The sequence below is a fragment of the Neomonachus schauinslandi genome, chromosome 2 (genome assembly GCF_002201575.2).
Source record: "Neomonachus schauinslandi chromosome 2, ASM220157v2, whole genome shotgun sequence".
Lineage (NCBI taxonomy): Eukaryota > Metazoa > Chordata > Mammalia > Carnivora > Phocidae > Neomonachus > Neomonachus schauinslandi.
Window position 1 is genome coordinate 142,162,451 of NC_058404.1, and position 15,953 is coordinate 142,178,403.

The following is a 15,953-nucleotide window of genomic DNA, read 5'->3' on the forward strand; positions in this document are numbered from 1 at the left end:
CAAACTCTGGTACTAATAAAATTTCTGAGCCCTAAGCAAACATATCTTACTGACTTGGGGTTTTATTCCCATTATGTTGTCACTGTACAAAAATGTCTCTGGAAGCCCCCTTCTAGAATCATCTTTGGACCTGCGACAATTTTAACTTTCTCTAACTTCTTTTGAAAATGAATACAATAGGGCACCTGGGTGGCTCAGTGGTTAAGCAACTGCCTTCGGCTCAGGTCATGACCCCGGAGTCCCGGGATCGAGTCCCACATAGGGCTCCCTGTTCAGCAGGGAGTCTGCTTCTCCCTCTGACCCTCTCCCCTCTCATGTTCTCTCTCACTCTCTCTCTCAAATAAATAAATAAAATCTTAAAAAAAGAAAATGAATAAAATATTTAAATAGTCATAAGATATTTGATGTTAAGAATGATGAATAGGATGGATGATCTCGAAAAGGAGTGTGAACATATTTGGGGACTGAGGTTAACTTATCGGTTGAGCACCAGGAAGTTTTAAGATTAACAGCTTCCCTCAAATAAAGGCATACAGCAACTCAGAGGAGCCAAACTTACCTGGCTTTATAAATTGAGTACACATTTTATAAAAATAAAACCTAACTGTATTATTTTATAATTATATCTTCAAGTTTATTTGAACGGGTTTTAATGAATGAATACATACGACTGACTTACAGGTAGTAGCCTCTATCTACATACAAACTATTGGAACACAATTCTTAGAAAATAACTTATTTCTTAAGCAGGTTAGACATGTCCTTTCTTCCACATATATAGTTTATTGTATAAATTACTTCATAGCTTAACAAACCCCACTGGATAGAGAGGGAAAGTTTAATCCAGTCGACCTAAATTCCTCATTAGGCTTGACTGAAACCACAATCATTCAGACTCGATTTGGCAATTCTGCACCCAGCATGCTGCCCACCTCTCTAGCAGCCTAGAGGAAGACCCAGATACTTCACAGAAGGACTCACAGTGCCTCACACCAAGCACTGACATCAACAGCAAGATCCAGTTTCAGCTGGAAATCAAGATTTTTCCAACAGATCTTCCATAAAAATACTTTCTTCACTTTGAGGTTTTAGGAGTTAATACCACTTTGACTAAAGACTTCATACAGGATAATCCCCTTACAACCACACCCTCTTCCAGGCCTTGCCTTTCACAGTGTCCTTCCTTAGGCCTCTGCCTAAGAATAGGACGGTACACAGTACCACACGTCTAGTGACATTCCCTTAAAGTGACATAAATTGCCACGGTCCCATAGCTTGTCATTGGCAGAATCCAGGCTATAACCCAGGTCTCCTAAATCCTGGGCTGTGGCTTCTTACAGATGATTTCTCATGAACTCTCAGTTTTCATTGAAATCTGCAAGAATTTGGGGATTAAATCAAATATCCCAATCTGCCTCAGGGACTAAGAGAGCATGGCAGATGCTCATTCCGAATTCCTCTACTCTTTAATGCCTTCTTATTTTGCAGAGTTGCAAAAAACAAAAACAAAAACCACATTTCCCAGATTCTCGCAGCTCGTGTTGTAGATGTGGTTTAGTTTCTACCAATCAGATGCAGCTATACAAGACCTGGAAGCAGGGAGTGAGCACCACACAGCTGAGGCCACACACAGGCCACACCTGTTCTCCTTGCGAGTGATGGTAAAGGCATGTGGTTATCCGGGACAGAACTGGTGGAGGTTCTAGAGACCTCCCCGCAGTGTCATGGGTACCAAATTATATAAGGTGACTGGTGGCAGGGGCTTCTGCCAATTGTCCTGTAGAATACTGGGGTGTTTCTCTAGATTGCTTTTCCTGTTGGGAAAGCCCCCACATCTAGTTCCATGACCCTCCTGGAAAAAGGCTGTAAGCTAACTTATTCCTTCTAAGAAATCCCTTTTTTCCTTACACTAGCTGGAATCAACTGTGTTGTCTGGTTCTGACCTCAGGGAAGAACATTCTAAGAAAATTTCTCAGAGAACAAGGATGTCTTTTCTTTTAGGCAACAGAAGACCAGCCCCATAACTAGTGAACATTTAGCCTTTGAATTTACCCAGAACAGGTCCTGCCATCTCCTGATCCATTTATATCCCCATGAAATCCCAAGATGTACCTGTCATCTTTATTTATCTGGTCTCCAAATCCCACGGTATCAACGATGGTTAACTTCAGCCGTACGTTGCTTTCCTGAAGCTCGTAACTTCTGGCTTTTAACCGGACACCTGGTTCATTGTGAGTAGCTGGGTCACTTTCAAATTTGGTGTTGAATAAAGTGTCCATTAACGTGGATTTGCCGATGCCCGTCTCACCTACATAACCACAAGGGAGACATAAGAATGTGTCAATGCCTCTCAGACATCAGTTCAGTTCATCAGGAATTTCTCATACTCATATTTGTAAAATTTTTGTAAAAGTATCACCAGAAATCCCACCACAAAAAGATAGTTCTTTACATGTGTGATCTATCAAATCCCTCCCTAGATAGGCCTTAATGAATTCCAGAAACCATTTAGCGTAAAAGATCTTGCACTTACAGATCAAGATGCTCTTCTTAACCTCTGGACAGAGAAGAAGAACCTGTAAGCTTGCCTGTGGCAGCTTGTACATTTCAAAGACATAAACTGTATCTCTTCCTCTCCTAAATATTGGTGTGTAAAATTACATTACTTTAAAAAATACTATATTGTTTGTTTCTGTTACCAGGCGAAAAAACGCTAATCCCATTTATATTATCCGATGTCACCAAATTATCTGATACCATCTAATGTTGTTGAAAAGAATTACATTTTCAAAACAACACTCTCGACAATAACAGCAATCGTAACAAACCCAGCTAAAGTTACTGAGGGCTTACTTTGTGCCAGGCCCTGTAGCAAGGGCTTCCAATGCATTATCACATTTAAATCCTACTACTCTCCCCCATGAAAGAGGCACTATTGTCCCCTCCATTTCACAGAAGGGGCAGTAAGACCCAGCTAAGTTTAAGGAACTTGTCTGAAGTCACATTGTTCTGTGACAGAGCCAGGGTTTTCACCCAAGTTCGTGTGGTTCGAACACTTACACTCAACCAACACAACATCCTGACTTTACTATTAGAGAGAAAACCCACGGCCTGGTATTTTCCAGTTATAGTTATGCATCTGTGTGACTCCTCCATATTACTTCCATTTTTCCTTCCCTATTCAACTGGAATCAAGATGGAAAAACATTTATTAGATAGTTTTTCCAGTTTCAGGGTGATATCTGTGACGACGAAAGTAAATGAGGTTAAGCAACCTGCAACAAGGGCCTTGTTAATTCACATCGATAATTCAAATCGGTGTTTGCTGAAGGCCTAACATGGGCAAACAAGAGTGGCAGGGACCTGGGACCACTGCACTAATCAAATGAGGAGACCCAAATGTGGAGCAAGAAGAACATTAGTTAGACCTCCAAAATAGTGTCAAGCAAAACTGTCTCTTAATCCTAATCCTTATGTTGAATTAAAAATAGAACCTACCCTTGTCAAGTGGCGGTGGCAACTGAGTGTGATAGTGGAAAAAGGGATGCAGAAATCAAGAAACATGATCCGTAAGAATGCCTTTGTTTTTCAAATCTGGAATATTTCCCAATTACACTTCCAGTTCAATTTAAACACGCCAACATGTTGCAGCTCTTTCAACAAATCCAAATCCCATGAGGTTTCTCTTCTAAAGGGTTGCTATGAAGCCTTTTAGGATGGTGACAATTCTGTGGGAAAAAGCTCTGGGATTTGTAGCCTTAAAGCAATTGTCCCACTGTAATGACAATTCACTCAGTAATTTGAGGTTCTGTAATACTCATTACTTTCAAACACAATGCGAAAGTGAAGGAGGATGGAGCCTTTCTGGATTTGAACTTCCTCTACTTAGAAGCTTTATGTGTTTTACCACTGGCTATAATGATTCACTTACAGGGTAAAAACTGTTGAAGTACATTTGCCTTACTCTTTAACCTTGCCCATTAGGCAGTACCCGATACATCTAAGATCAAAGAATGTCCTCCTTCATCAGGCTGCACTCAGCCAGTACTTTTTCCAGTGCCTACTATGTGCCAAGCTCTGTGTCACGGTCTAGGAATACAACAATGAACTAGCTTGATATGGTGTTCTCCCATTGCTTAGAATCTGACCTGGAATGGGACTGAACACCAGCCAGACTCTAATTTAATATTACAGAATGATATTCTAAGTGCCTGCCATAACTGCATTCCTCTTATGAGCGAGACCATACCCTGTGACCTTGCTAGTGACCACAGGTAACTGGACGAGGGCTAGTCCCCCGACCGAAGGTACCCATAGCAGCCTGGTCACTATGCTCTAAGAAAGTGCTCCATACTGGAGAGATACACAATCCACACACAAAGCAATAGCACAGAAAAGAAAAGATACACAGAGGGAAGTGAATAAGCAGAGGCCTTGAGGCAGAAAAGGCTATAAGTAAATAGAAGATGTGTTGTTGACTAACATTTAGCTGGGAATACAGGAGGAAGAGAACGGATAGATACAGTAGAGCTTAGTATCCGAAATTTATTCATTAATAACATTTAAGTACATCCTATGTGACAAGCATGGGTGCTGGGGACAAAATGGTCAATAAAAACGGGACAACTGACACTGACTGAACTTCTGTAATATCCTGAATGTCATTCCAGATCTCCACAAAGTCTGGATGTATAACAGTTGAGACTGTTTCCTGTCTTCCTTATTCTCCTGAATATTCTTACAAAGAAGCCCATCAAGGGCCATCTGGGTGGCTCAGATGGTTAAGCATCTGCCTTCAGCTCAGGTCATGATCCGGGGTCCTGGGATGGAGCCTCCCCCGCCCCGCCCCCCCGCTCAGCAGGGAGTCGGCTTCTCCCTCCTCCTCCCTTTGCCCCTCCCCCTGCCCTCCTGCCCCCACCCCCACCCCTGCTCCTGTGCTCCCTGGCTCTCTCTCAAATGAATAAAATCTTAAATTTAAAAAAAAAGCCCATCAATAAAAGATCTCTAAACTAGTCTCTGCTCCCTAATGTAATAGGGCTCAATAGCTGATATCCGTGATTCATGGCTTAACAAAATAACTGAGCAAAACAAAGTTACTATGTAATGGATACAGAAACAAATAGAGCTCTCACTCTTCGATACTTAGAATCTGGTAGGCAATTCAACACTGAAGGCGCTGGAGTCATTTTCAGTATCTGCTACATGTGTAACTTTCTCAAGGGCAGCAAAGTTCTTTTCCAGATTTACCCATTTTCAGAACATGGACAAAGGAACAACAGCAGAACTACCTTATAAAGGTCTCTGCACAAGGTTAAAGTTTCTCTCAGTACAAAGTGACCCATTTAACTTTCATCTCTTTCCCTAAGAAAAGCAATGAAGACTTCAATTTACATGGTAAGGATTCCAGGTTACCTAGACAGGACTGAAATTACCATCTCATTTTACTAGGTTGAGAATTAGTTAAGCACATGTGAATCAGGAATAGCATGCTTTTTTTGCTTTGTTTTCTGTTTTTAAGGCAAGGTAATTTTAATTGTCATTTACATTAAGGTGGAAATTATGAACTATTAGCATTCCAGGCACTACTTACAGCACGGGGTTAATCAATGGGTTGGAAAAACCACAGTTCCTCTAAATTTCAGAGTGCATTGTTTTCCATTTCTATGCTCTGAGCTTTTAAGGGCCGTAATTAGAGCTACTCTTGCAGCAGTGTGATTCACCAAAAGCAGTTGAGAAGGCAATGACAGATTTTGGAATAAGAGGAATTACAGAACTAGGGGAGTTCTGAGTGCATCAGTTTGTGAGGCCTCTCTCTATCCTCAGAAAGCAGGGCATCTTCTACAATTCTGAGCTACCCAAAAGAGCAAAAAGTCTTCATTCTAACTGAGTAACTGAAAGCTTACTGGGCACAGGTTTGGATGCAAACCCAACAACCATAACAATATTTTGAGAAAATAAATGACTAACACCAACTTTGAAGCATTTCAGAACTCCCTAGCAGAGTATCTGGCACAGAACAGGCATTTATTAAAAGTTAATTGAAGGCAAAAAATGATCATGGTGATAATTTATACTGAGATTTGCCATTTTGGTAGATTTTTCAGAGTTTGTTGTTTATTCTGTTATAAATACATCTGCCTAAACATTCCGTTGTTACAGTCGAGATTTACTCTTAAAGAGCTATCTGTGGCTTCTGTTTCTCTTGCTCCTGAGGCTTGTGAACAGGACACCCACATCAAAGTGGAAAGCAGTACTACCTCTTCCATTCTATTCTCAGGCTTATTTAAACCACAGGCTCTAAGCAGGACATGAGAAGGAGGGGGAGGGGGAGGAGGAGGAGAAGAAGAAGAAAGAAAAAAGAAAAAGAAAAAAAGACCCAGAAGGACTGTATTATTAATTAGAAGGTAACTGTAGGGGCGCCTGGGTGGCTCAGTCAGTTAAGTGTCTGCCTTCAGCTCAGGTCATGATCCCAGGGTCCTGGGGATCAAGCCCCACATCGGGCTCCTTGCTCCTCGGGGAGTCTGCTTCTCTCTCTTCCTCTGCCTGCCACGCCCCCTGCTTGTGCTCATTCTCTCTCTGTCAAATAAATAAGTAAAATCTTAAAAAAAAAAAAAAAAAAAAAAAAGACGGTAACTGTAGATTGGTCAAAGAGCCAACCCATGATTCAGCACCTTTTACTGATTGCCAAGTCTGGCAACTTGTTCAATTATCCAAATAATTGTGCATGAAGGTCGGCCTGCTTCCTCTAAATATTCTAGAATTTTATTCTTGGATGAAGCCAGATAATCAGAGAGCTATGTACCTAAGCTGTTTTTTTAACTCCTCATCGAATCACCTTTGATGAAACATGCTTTGTCTAATACCACCAGCCTGCATGAGGGACTTGAAAGAACAGCATATGACACTTGGCATTGCATGGATTAACTGCATCGATCTAGGGAATACTTAGGAATCTAGACCTAACTGCAGAGACACGTACCGTATCTCTTCTGAAAATCCATGCGGGAGATTTTTCTAGGTGAAACTGTTTCATTGGGAGCAACTGTTTTGTTTTTACTTTACAAATACTATAAATCTGTCATTGTTAAACGTTTAACTTATGTTTGGCACATAATATGTGCTCAGTGAGTATTTTTGGGCTGAATGGATTCATTCCATGCTCTGACCACTGGCTGAGAGACAAATGTATCCCTGATAGAATTGCTACAGACTGACTTGATAGCTTTGAGTTCTGACTCTATTCCTGGCTTCTCTTTATTTTCTGGGGTTAATTTTATCTTTTTTCATTTACTCATTCATTTCACCTTGTAAATCATTTCAAATCCTTTCCTGGAAAAGCAAAATGGGATAAAAATGTATACCTGAAACTAATGTGACATTGTTTCAACTGTACCCAAATAAAAAAAAAAATACTTAATAAAATTCTTGAGGAAAAAAAAAGATTTAAGTGTAAAATTCCACAGTTTATGTTCATACTATAGTCTTGGCTAAAAAGATCTTAAACTTGCATGGTTTCTATTCCTCTTCCGTCATCCTCTCAAAACAACTATGGTTGGATTATAAGAAAGATTTCTATTTTCAAGACATATTATTAATTTACTTTGACCCTATTACTGAACTGGTTGCCCTTCAAAAGCAGGGATGTTACAGTATTTTATCCATCTTTGTATATACACAAAGAACTTACATACTTCTGGTTCAATGTTGAAGCTTCTCATAGAGCTAATGCCATTTTGGAAAATGAATAAGGTATATAAATCTTAAATTGTGAAGAAAGGCTAAATAATTTTGATTCCCTAGAGAAATACAGCATGGATAAGAAAGAAAAGGCTTTGTTTAAATACAGGTGCAGCTCTGGGGGTGATTTAGTATGTTGTAAGCAAGATTGGGGGGGGGGCGGCTATGAACTCCTGGGTGTTCTGGCATCCAATTTAACATCAAGAATTTCCTTCCCTGTTAAATGAACACCACTCTCCTCTTTATTACATTTCTTTCCAGGATTCAACAGAGATGGGTTCTAATACCAGACATTTAACTCATGGCCTCTAAAACTACACTAAGCTCATGCCAGGATTAGTTACTGCCCTGGTTTGTTTCCCCTCTTTGCAACCTAAAACCTCTTGCCACAAAATAAAATTACAATTCCAAGGCTTTTTTGTTAAACATGATCAGTTTCCTTACTAGGATCGTAACTTTTTTTTTTTTAATTCTCAATTCCCTCCCATAATTATCACATGAAAATAAAGTAATGATGCTATAAATACCACACATGTGCATACTGTGTAAAAAAAATACAAATGGACAGTAGGGTGACAAGCTGAAAAGAAAGTACCATGGATATGCTTAAATTAAATGTCACCTACTCCTCTAAGTGGCTGTCAAAATATTTTGATCAATTAGAATACTTTTTCATAGACTCTTACTTTAAAAATAGATGGACCATTATGGATGGAAGTGGAGGGTATTATGCTGAGTGAAATAAGTCAATGAGAGAAAGACAATTATCATATGGTTTCCCTCATAGGTAGAATATAAGAAACAGCACAGAGGATCATAGGGGAAGGGAGGGAAAACTGAATGGGAAGTCATCAGAGAGGGAGAAACACCACGAGAGACTCTTAACTCTAGAAAACAAACTGAGGGTTGTTGGAGGGGAGGAGGTGGGGGGATGAGGTAACTAGGCGATGGGCATTAAGGAGGGCACGTGGTATGATGAGCACTGGGTGTTATATGCAACTGATGAATCATTGAACACTACATCTGAAACTAATGATGTACCATATGTTGGCTAATTGAATTTAAATAATAAAAAATAAATAAATAAAAATAGATGGACGATTAATTGGCAGTGAGAGTTGTTTTCTTATACAGATATTTTGCTGTAAATTATTTGTGGCAAAGGGATTTGATGTGTTCTACCCTCTGTGGACAAGTATGCTTAATACTTAATGCTGACATCCCTGACCCCTGTCTCCCAAAGAGCTAACGCTGGCTCCAACCAAAGGGCTCCAGAGTCATGGAAGAGAACCTGGTCAGCTAGATATACTGGCATATGGAGGAATAGCTAGGACTTACTGTAGTTTAAAAAAAAAAAAAAAAGAATATGAACAGCGTGATCTCATTTGTGTAAAACCAAAACATAAAAGTACTTACGTAATCGTGAGAGAGCTGTTTATATCTGCCCAGTGTGTGTCTCTTCCATGCCCAACCTCCTTTCTGATCATGTCTTCTTTCTCACGGGGCACCATTTGTGTTTTGTAGTTAACTAACCCCATATCCCACCCCGAGTGAGCACATGACTCAGGCCTGGTCACAGACATCCTATGACTGTTCAGCGAGACTTGTCAAGGACGGCGGGTTCTTTCCTCGGGGGTTGCTAAGCCAACAACAACTGCTGAAAGCCATACTAGCCCCATGAAGAAAAAGCCTGAACATGAAGCCAAGCAGAAGCAAGCAGGATCAAGAACCAGAGACCCAGCCTTGAAAACACTCTGTGATTCCCTAGAGCCAGTTGTTCTTAATTACATGATTCAATATATTACTTTTTTAGCGTGCTTTGGAGTTGCAGAGGCCTCTTAACTGAGTTTAAACTGGACTTCTGGAATTCTCTGTGGAAATTTTCCTAATACAAAAACAGAGAGAAACACAACACTGCTGGCTTTGAAGATGGAGGAAAGGGTCCACAAGCCAAGGATGCAGGCGGCCTCCAGAAGCTGGCAACAGCAAGGAAATGTGTGTTCCCCCAGAGGTTCTGGAAAGAAACTCAGCCCTGTGGATGCCTTAATTTTAGCCTGGTAAGACACATATGGGACTTCTAAAGAACCGTAAGATAATAAGCCAGTGTTGTTTTAAGCCACCAAAAATAATTTTTTAAGTACAGAAAAATGTAGAAGATTTCTAGAAGGATTCCACAGTGCTACCTCTGTGGAATGGAAATGAGGGCAGGAGGGGAAAGGGGGCAGGGAGAGCTTATAATTTTTTAAAAAACAAGTATGTATTATTTTAAATTAAAAAACTAATTTTAAACATGTTTAAGAATGAGCCCAGAATAAAAATCTAAAAATCATAGGCATTATCACCTACCCAGTACAGTCAGAATAGCAGCTGCTTTACAAATCCATCTGGGCAATGTGGATGTGGCTTGTGATGAATTCCAACTGGCATCATAATTGTGCTATTGAACACACAGGGTCAGCCAATGAGCCAATACACCCCACTGCACACCACACACCAGGTCAAAACAGGTCCTTCCAGCAAACCCAATCCCACTGAAAGGCATTATCCTACATGCAGGGGCTGGGATATAACTCTCACATGTATTCTTGAAGCTGATTTTGGAGACAGGGCTGAGGGAGGCAGGGAAGAGAAGCCAGAATAGTAACTGTCCTCTAATTTAGCACGCTTTTCAATAGAAAATCAACAAATTGCCAACAAATTGCTACGCTAATGAAGAATTGCCCTGCTCTGCAATGAGCATTTACCCTAAGAGAAAAGACAACTCATTTATGCCACTCTGTAGAACGAGCTGCCATTTAGGAGCTCCCCTGCTGAATTTTAAACAGCTTCATGTAGGGGAAAGGGGAATGCATGAGAGCTGGCTTCTTTGGTCATGTTTCTCTCCAGTTATTGTCTTATCCAGCGCTTTCAGACATAACGCCAGAGTGCAAGCTGGTCTAAAGTGTACAAGTCGTTTGTGGCTTTCTACAAATGAACACCCAATACAGGGGCTACACTGAATATGCTCAGGTTTTTTGAAAAAGAAAATATCTGGCCCTTCCCCTAATAACTAACAAATTTTTTAAATGGTGGTTCTTATATTCAATGCCTACCTTTTTAAAATTCACTTCATTTTACTTGGACAAGAGAAATAAGTCTGGTACATTCTGCCAAGCTTAGGGGAAGGATGGTCCACTTGGCTACATATGTAATTTCTTCTGGTCTAGCTCAGAGTGATGTCTCCGAAACATACACCCAGAGGACAAGAGGACAATGGCAACAAAACAATGCAGCCCAAACCATTTCACTGCTGTACAGCCTGGCCATTCATCAGGACTGACAAAGAAGGAAAGGCCATTATCTGTGCCAGGGGCATCTCTGCTTCAACCCAACAGATTTATACTTCTATTTTCCTCTCCCCGCCCCCCACCTTCTTTTCTGCCTTTCCTTTAAAAAGGATATGGCTAGAAAGAAGAAAAATACCAAGGCCAGAGGCCTAGACTAATGTACAACATCTACAAGATATGAATAAAACATACTGAGGAGACAGATAAATCAATTCTCTTGGGGTTTTTTCCATTTATCTACCGGGAATAAACTAAGGTCAGTTTTAGATTCCAATTTAAAGACAAAAGTTTAATTTGATAATTTGGGCAGAAAATTTATTTCAAATATAAAACAGAATTTTAAATTCTTTTGCTCTAAAAATCAAAAATGTAAACATTATGTTTATTAAGGAAGTTAGAGTAATTTCAGGTTTTACTTATATTAGGTTGTATATCTTTGAAAAGACTTCAATGGAGGTTACTATTGCACTGTAGTCATAAATTCTAAAAATGCTTTTGAATGATCTTACTATGTGTTCATATCACTTCCTTCTTTCTACTTCCTATAGTCTAGTTAGGATCTAAGTCCCTCCCCCCACCAAAAATTAAAATAAGTGTTTTAATAACAATACTGAACTGACCATTTGAATGTGTGACACAAATAAAAATAACAATTTGAGTAACATCGCAAAGCTTATGAAACATTTACCAAATACAAGTCTCAATCTGTGTAACTATGTGACATATATACAGTGTGTATTACTGTCTTACTTTACTAATGAAAGAAAGAAAAGTAAAAATATCATTCCCCTATTTCCCTGAAATGTGCCCCTCTGATAGTCACCTGCCAACACCTAAGGATCAGACTCCCTGCTCAGCAGCAAGAGATGAGTCACTTACCAACACACAGGATGTTGAAACAGAATCCTTGAGAAGTAGATTTATTGACCAGCTGGTCCGGGAGACTGTCAAATCCAACATGTCCAGAAAGGGACAAGTTCCGAAGCTCTTCATTCTGGAATTTCAGAGGGAAAGGTTTGAGAATTCATGAACTATGCCACCTGAGTTACCACGCATTGTGGATAGTACCCTCTCCCTCCCCCTCTTCTTAACTGCATGGAAAAAGAAGATTCCCTCTAAACCCACATCCTCCTTGCCTTCAGTTGCTCTTCCACAAAATCACACTGACTCCCAAAGCAGACTCTCTCTCAAGGAATCTCACTTCTGGTTACAAGTGTCCTGGTCCAGGGAACTATGAGCTTCTAGAGGTGGCTATTTCAGATATGCATTAAGTGACATAAAAAAAAAAAACCATGTTGATGGCTTCAAGAATTCAAGAAAAATTTTCAATTTACTTTCAATCCAGAGTGTAAAATAAGTAACACTCTTTTAGATACAGAAGGAACTCTGAGACCCTCAGAATGGAAGATACATACTTGTTACAATTATAAAAATTCTGTAACCACCATAAATGCAACATATTTAAAACTATTCAGCTCTTGAATTGGTCTTGTCTCCACCATCAGCCATACAGGCTTTTTGGGGCATCTTTGCTTTCCCCTGCGCAGCACCCAACACAGGCTCTGCACTCACTGGGCCTTCTCAGAGTTTACTGAAGGAGACTGGGATAAGGTAGTTATCATACACTTAAAAATGTGGATGATTCATGTTATTTTATAATGGTGCTGACTGCCTCCATGACTTTGAATGCATCTCATATGTACTGGAGGTAATCTATGAAAACTTTCTTTCCGAAGAAAACAGAGGTGAGCTATGGTCCTTCAATTACAACATCATGGTTATGGTTTGGGATTCCAGAAACTAGATATTGAAAGCCTCCTTGAAAACAAGACTCATCGTGTTCTTTCTGGCTCTGTTACCAGTGATCTTTAATATTCAAAATACTGAAGTTTGAATGAGAAAATGAGTCTCAAAACCCTATTTTTTTAATAAAAAAGAAAAAGCTTTGCACAGGATCATTTCAATATTTTTTAAAAGATTGGTTTTCATTATTCTTCTATTTGTTACATAATGATGACAGTGATTTCTTTTAATAATCAAGGACTGAGACTCCATTTTCACATCACTATGGTCACTATCTAGGCAGAGAAATAGGACTCCCTAAATACAATGATTTTAAAGGAATGTTTTATGAACAACATAATGGCTAAGGTCCTTGCCGCTCTAGAATTCTAATTCTGTGAAATACAACTAAAAACCGGCACACTGCCCGAATACCATGGTGGCAGCTGCAGGTTTGAGGTCAATGGGACAGAGAGCAAATGCCTAGTCTATGAATAGTTTCCTTGAAACCTGCCAACAATGAATATGAGACTCAAGAGTAGGCACTTATCCTCGAACAGGATGGCATGGTCGACAGCTCCCCAAGCAGCTTTGGTGGCAGGCCCCCACGGGCAGAGGCCCCCATGGGCAGCAGGCCTGGTAGCTGGCCAGGCCTCCTCACACCACCACATGGACCTCATTCTACCACCTGCCCCTTCCTCTTCCATACCTCAAAGGTTCAGACATCAGGTATTTTTAGGGTGTTTACCACATCCTCCAAGACTTGGGGGAGGAGGATTTGAAATGAGTCTGGGTTATATTTAGAACTCTTTCCACCACAGCTGTGCGGTGGCTGTTGAGCATCAGGCCGGGCGATGCCACCACACCAGCCTTCAGTTGAGCTGCATCTCTGACCTGAGCAGTCAGTGAACGGCCTGAAAGGAGGCAAGGCGGGGAAGAACCATCATCCTACACTCCCCCCTCTTCCCCACCACAACGATCCTTTTCATTTCCGGTGGGGCGGGGGGAGGCGGGGGGAGTGGTTTATTACTGTGGATTCTGCATTGTTGGGTTTTTAGATTCAGATAGATATCCACCCATGAGCCAATCCTGGGAAAGAATCAGAGTTAGTAATTATAGCTCTCATCCCAGAACCCAATGCACAGCATCTCATATTCTCACCATTTCCAAAACACGAGAAACCACCCACACACCCACTGAGTATTTTTATACCCACTGAAAACCACATACAAAATGAAGGGTTATAAAACAGTTTGGTCTTGAAATTTTTAAAATTTAAACTTATTTCTTCAGAGTCTGTCTTCTAACATTGTAATATGAAATATGTAAATTTTATATTGCCATTTTAGAATTTCATAATTTGAGCCTAATTCTCTGCCTAGTATTAAAGGAACTTGGAGGGTCACTGGCCATCAGTATGTGATTGGAAAAAGGGAAGTAGGAAGTTCCTCCTGTGGTTCACGAGCAGGCTTAAAAACTGGAAAGCGCTGTAGGAAAAGCAAAGAGAGGCTCTAAGTCACACACAACAGCAGCTGAACTGAATTCCTACGCCCCAGAATTTTAGGTCACCATGTTTACTGCTTCTTGCCTTAGCTATCTCTCCTCCAAAAAGTGTAAGATCTCTTTTGAGTCTATGGGTGCAGTCTTAGGGAATTTCATATATTGTCATGTCCTTAACCACTGTCACACATCTGGAAATGACTCTCAGCTTTTTATCTCTAATACTGAATTTTTTGCCTGAGTTCCAGTTCTGAATCTCTATCAAAGGGATGATTCTCTTGGGTTGTCCCACCTGTACCTCAAACTGATGTTCATGAAACTGAAATCATATTTCTCCATCCCAAACCCTATTTCTGTTAACGGCACTTAGGTTATGCCCTCTCATCCCTTGCATAAATTCCAAAGTGTTATCAAGACCATATCCTCCTCCTCTTTATTCCTACTCACTCAACCACCTTCTATCTGGTCCCCTTACCTCCACCCCATTCCCTCTAATCCCTCCACTCTGTACTTTGCTGCAAAAGGGATCTCTGAACTCAAAGGCCCCCAATCCAAACTCCTTGGACTGCCATCTCAGGGCCTCCATGGGCTAATCCCTAATCTCCTACCTAATCTCCCACTTCTCCCCACTACCTTTCACTGCAGCTAACCTGAATTCCTTACTATTCCTGAGACAACCCCACATTTCTCCCCATCAGAGTTTATTCACACCATTTCCTCGATCTGGGAAGACCTTATAGTCAATGTTTACATATCCAAACCTTCCAGATACTGCTGAAATGTGATCTCCAGCATTATCTTTATTATTAAATCTCAGAGAGAATTTCAGTAAACATACCCCTTACCAATGAAAGGAAAATGATGATTGGATAAAGATGGGTCAAGCCATTTGGTATGCCAGGACCATCATAACAGCTAACATTTATTGACCATTTCCAATGTTCCAGGAAAGCCTTAATAATGAACTCGTTAATTTATCTTAACAATTCTATAAGATAGTTACTATTATGACCCAACCTCAATTTTCGATGAGAAAACAGAGGCACTTAAGTTTAGTAACTTGTCCAACGTCACACAGTTAGTAAGCTGAGAAGCTGAAATCTGATCCCAGAAGTCAGGTTGTAGAATCCAGAGACCTTGCACTTAGTCACTGGTACAGCAGGATGATCTACTAAGTTCTCAGACAGCCCCAGACAATACAATGGTTTTAGCTGTTATCAAAATCCAATACGTTAAAGTATGGAGAAAAAAAAAAACTCCCTGAAGTCATAATTCTTTGGCAACCGTAAGAAATGGAAGGTGAGAATTAGAACTGGCAAAGTAGCTCTAAATATATTTCCACTGGTCCTGGCAACGCCAAGGCCAGACCTCGATTTCTGCAGCCACAGCACATGAAGCCAGTAATATAAGGCTTAGTTTTGACCATTCTTTAAATGAAAGTGCCAACATGGAACCACTACGTAAGTGACTATAAGACCTTAGTTAATTTAGTCCTCCATTTGCTAATCTATCTATGGAGGATTTGTACTTACATGATTTCTATGCCTACTCCAACTTGAAATGGGTTATGACTAATTCTATGGTATAAAGTAATTTAACAACCTCATT

The 15,953-nt window shown here is 40.3% G+C and overlaps 1 protein-coding gene across 1 annotated transcript in view; it reads right to left on the bottom strand.

The window, feature by feature from the left end:
• The window catches only part of SEPTIN11 (septin 11), an 83,334-nt gene that overhangs the window by 27,284 nt on the left and 40,097 nt on the right, over positions 1-15,953 (bottom strand). Inside the window, exons 2-3 of the mRNA XM_021702259.1 lie at positions 11,943-12,057; positions 2,113-2,308 (exon numbers count right to left, since the gene is read on the bottom strand). Of these exons, the coding sequence (XP_021557934.1) occupies positions 2,113-2,308; positions 11,943-12,057 (311 nt within the window). The remainder of the gene's footprint in view (positions 1-2,112; positions 2,309-11,942; positions 12,058-15,953) is intronic.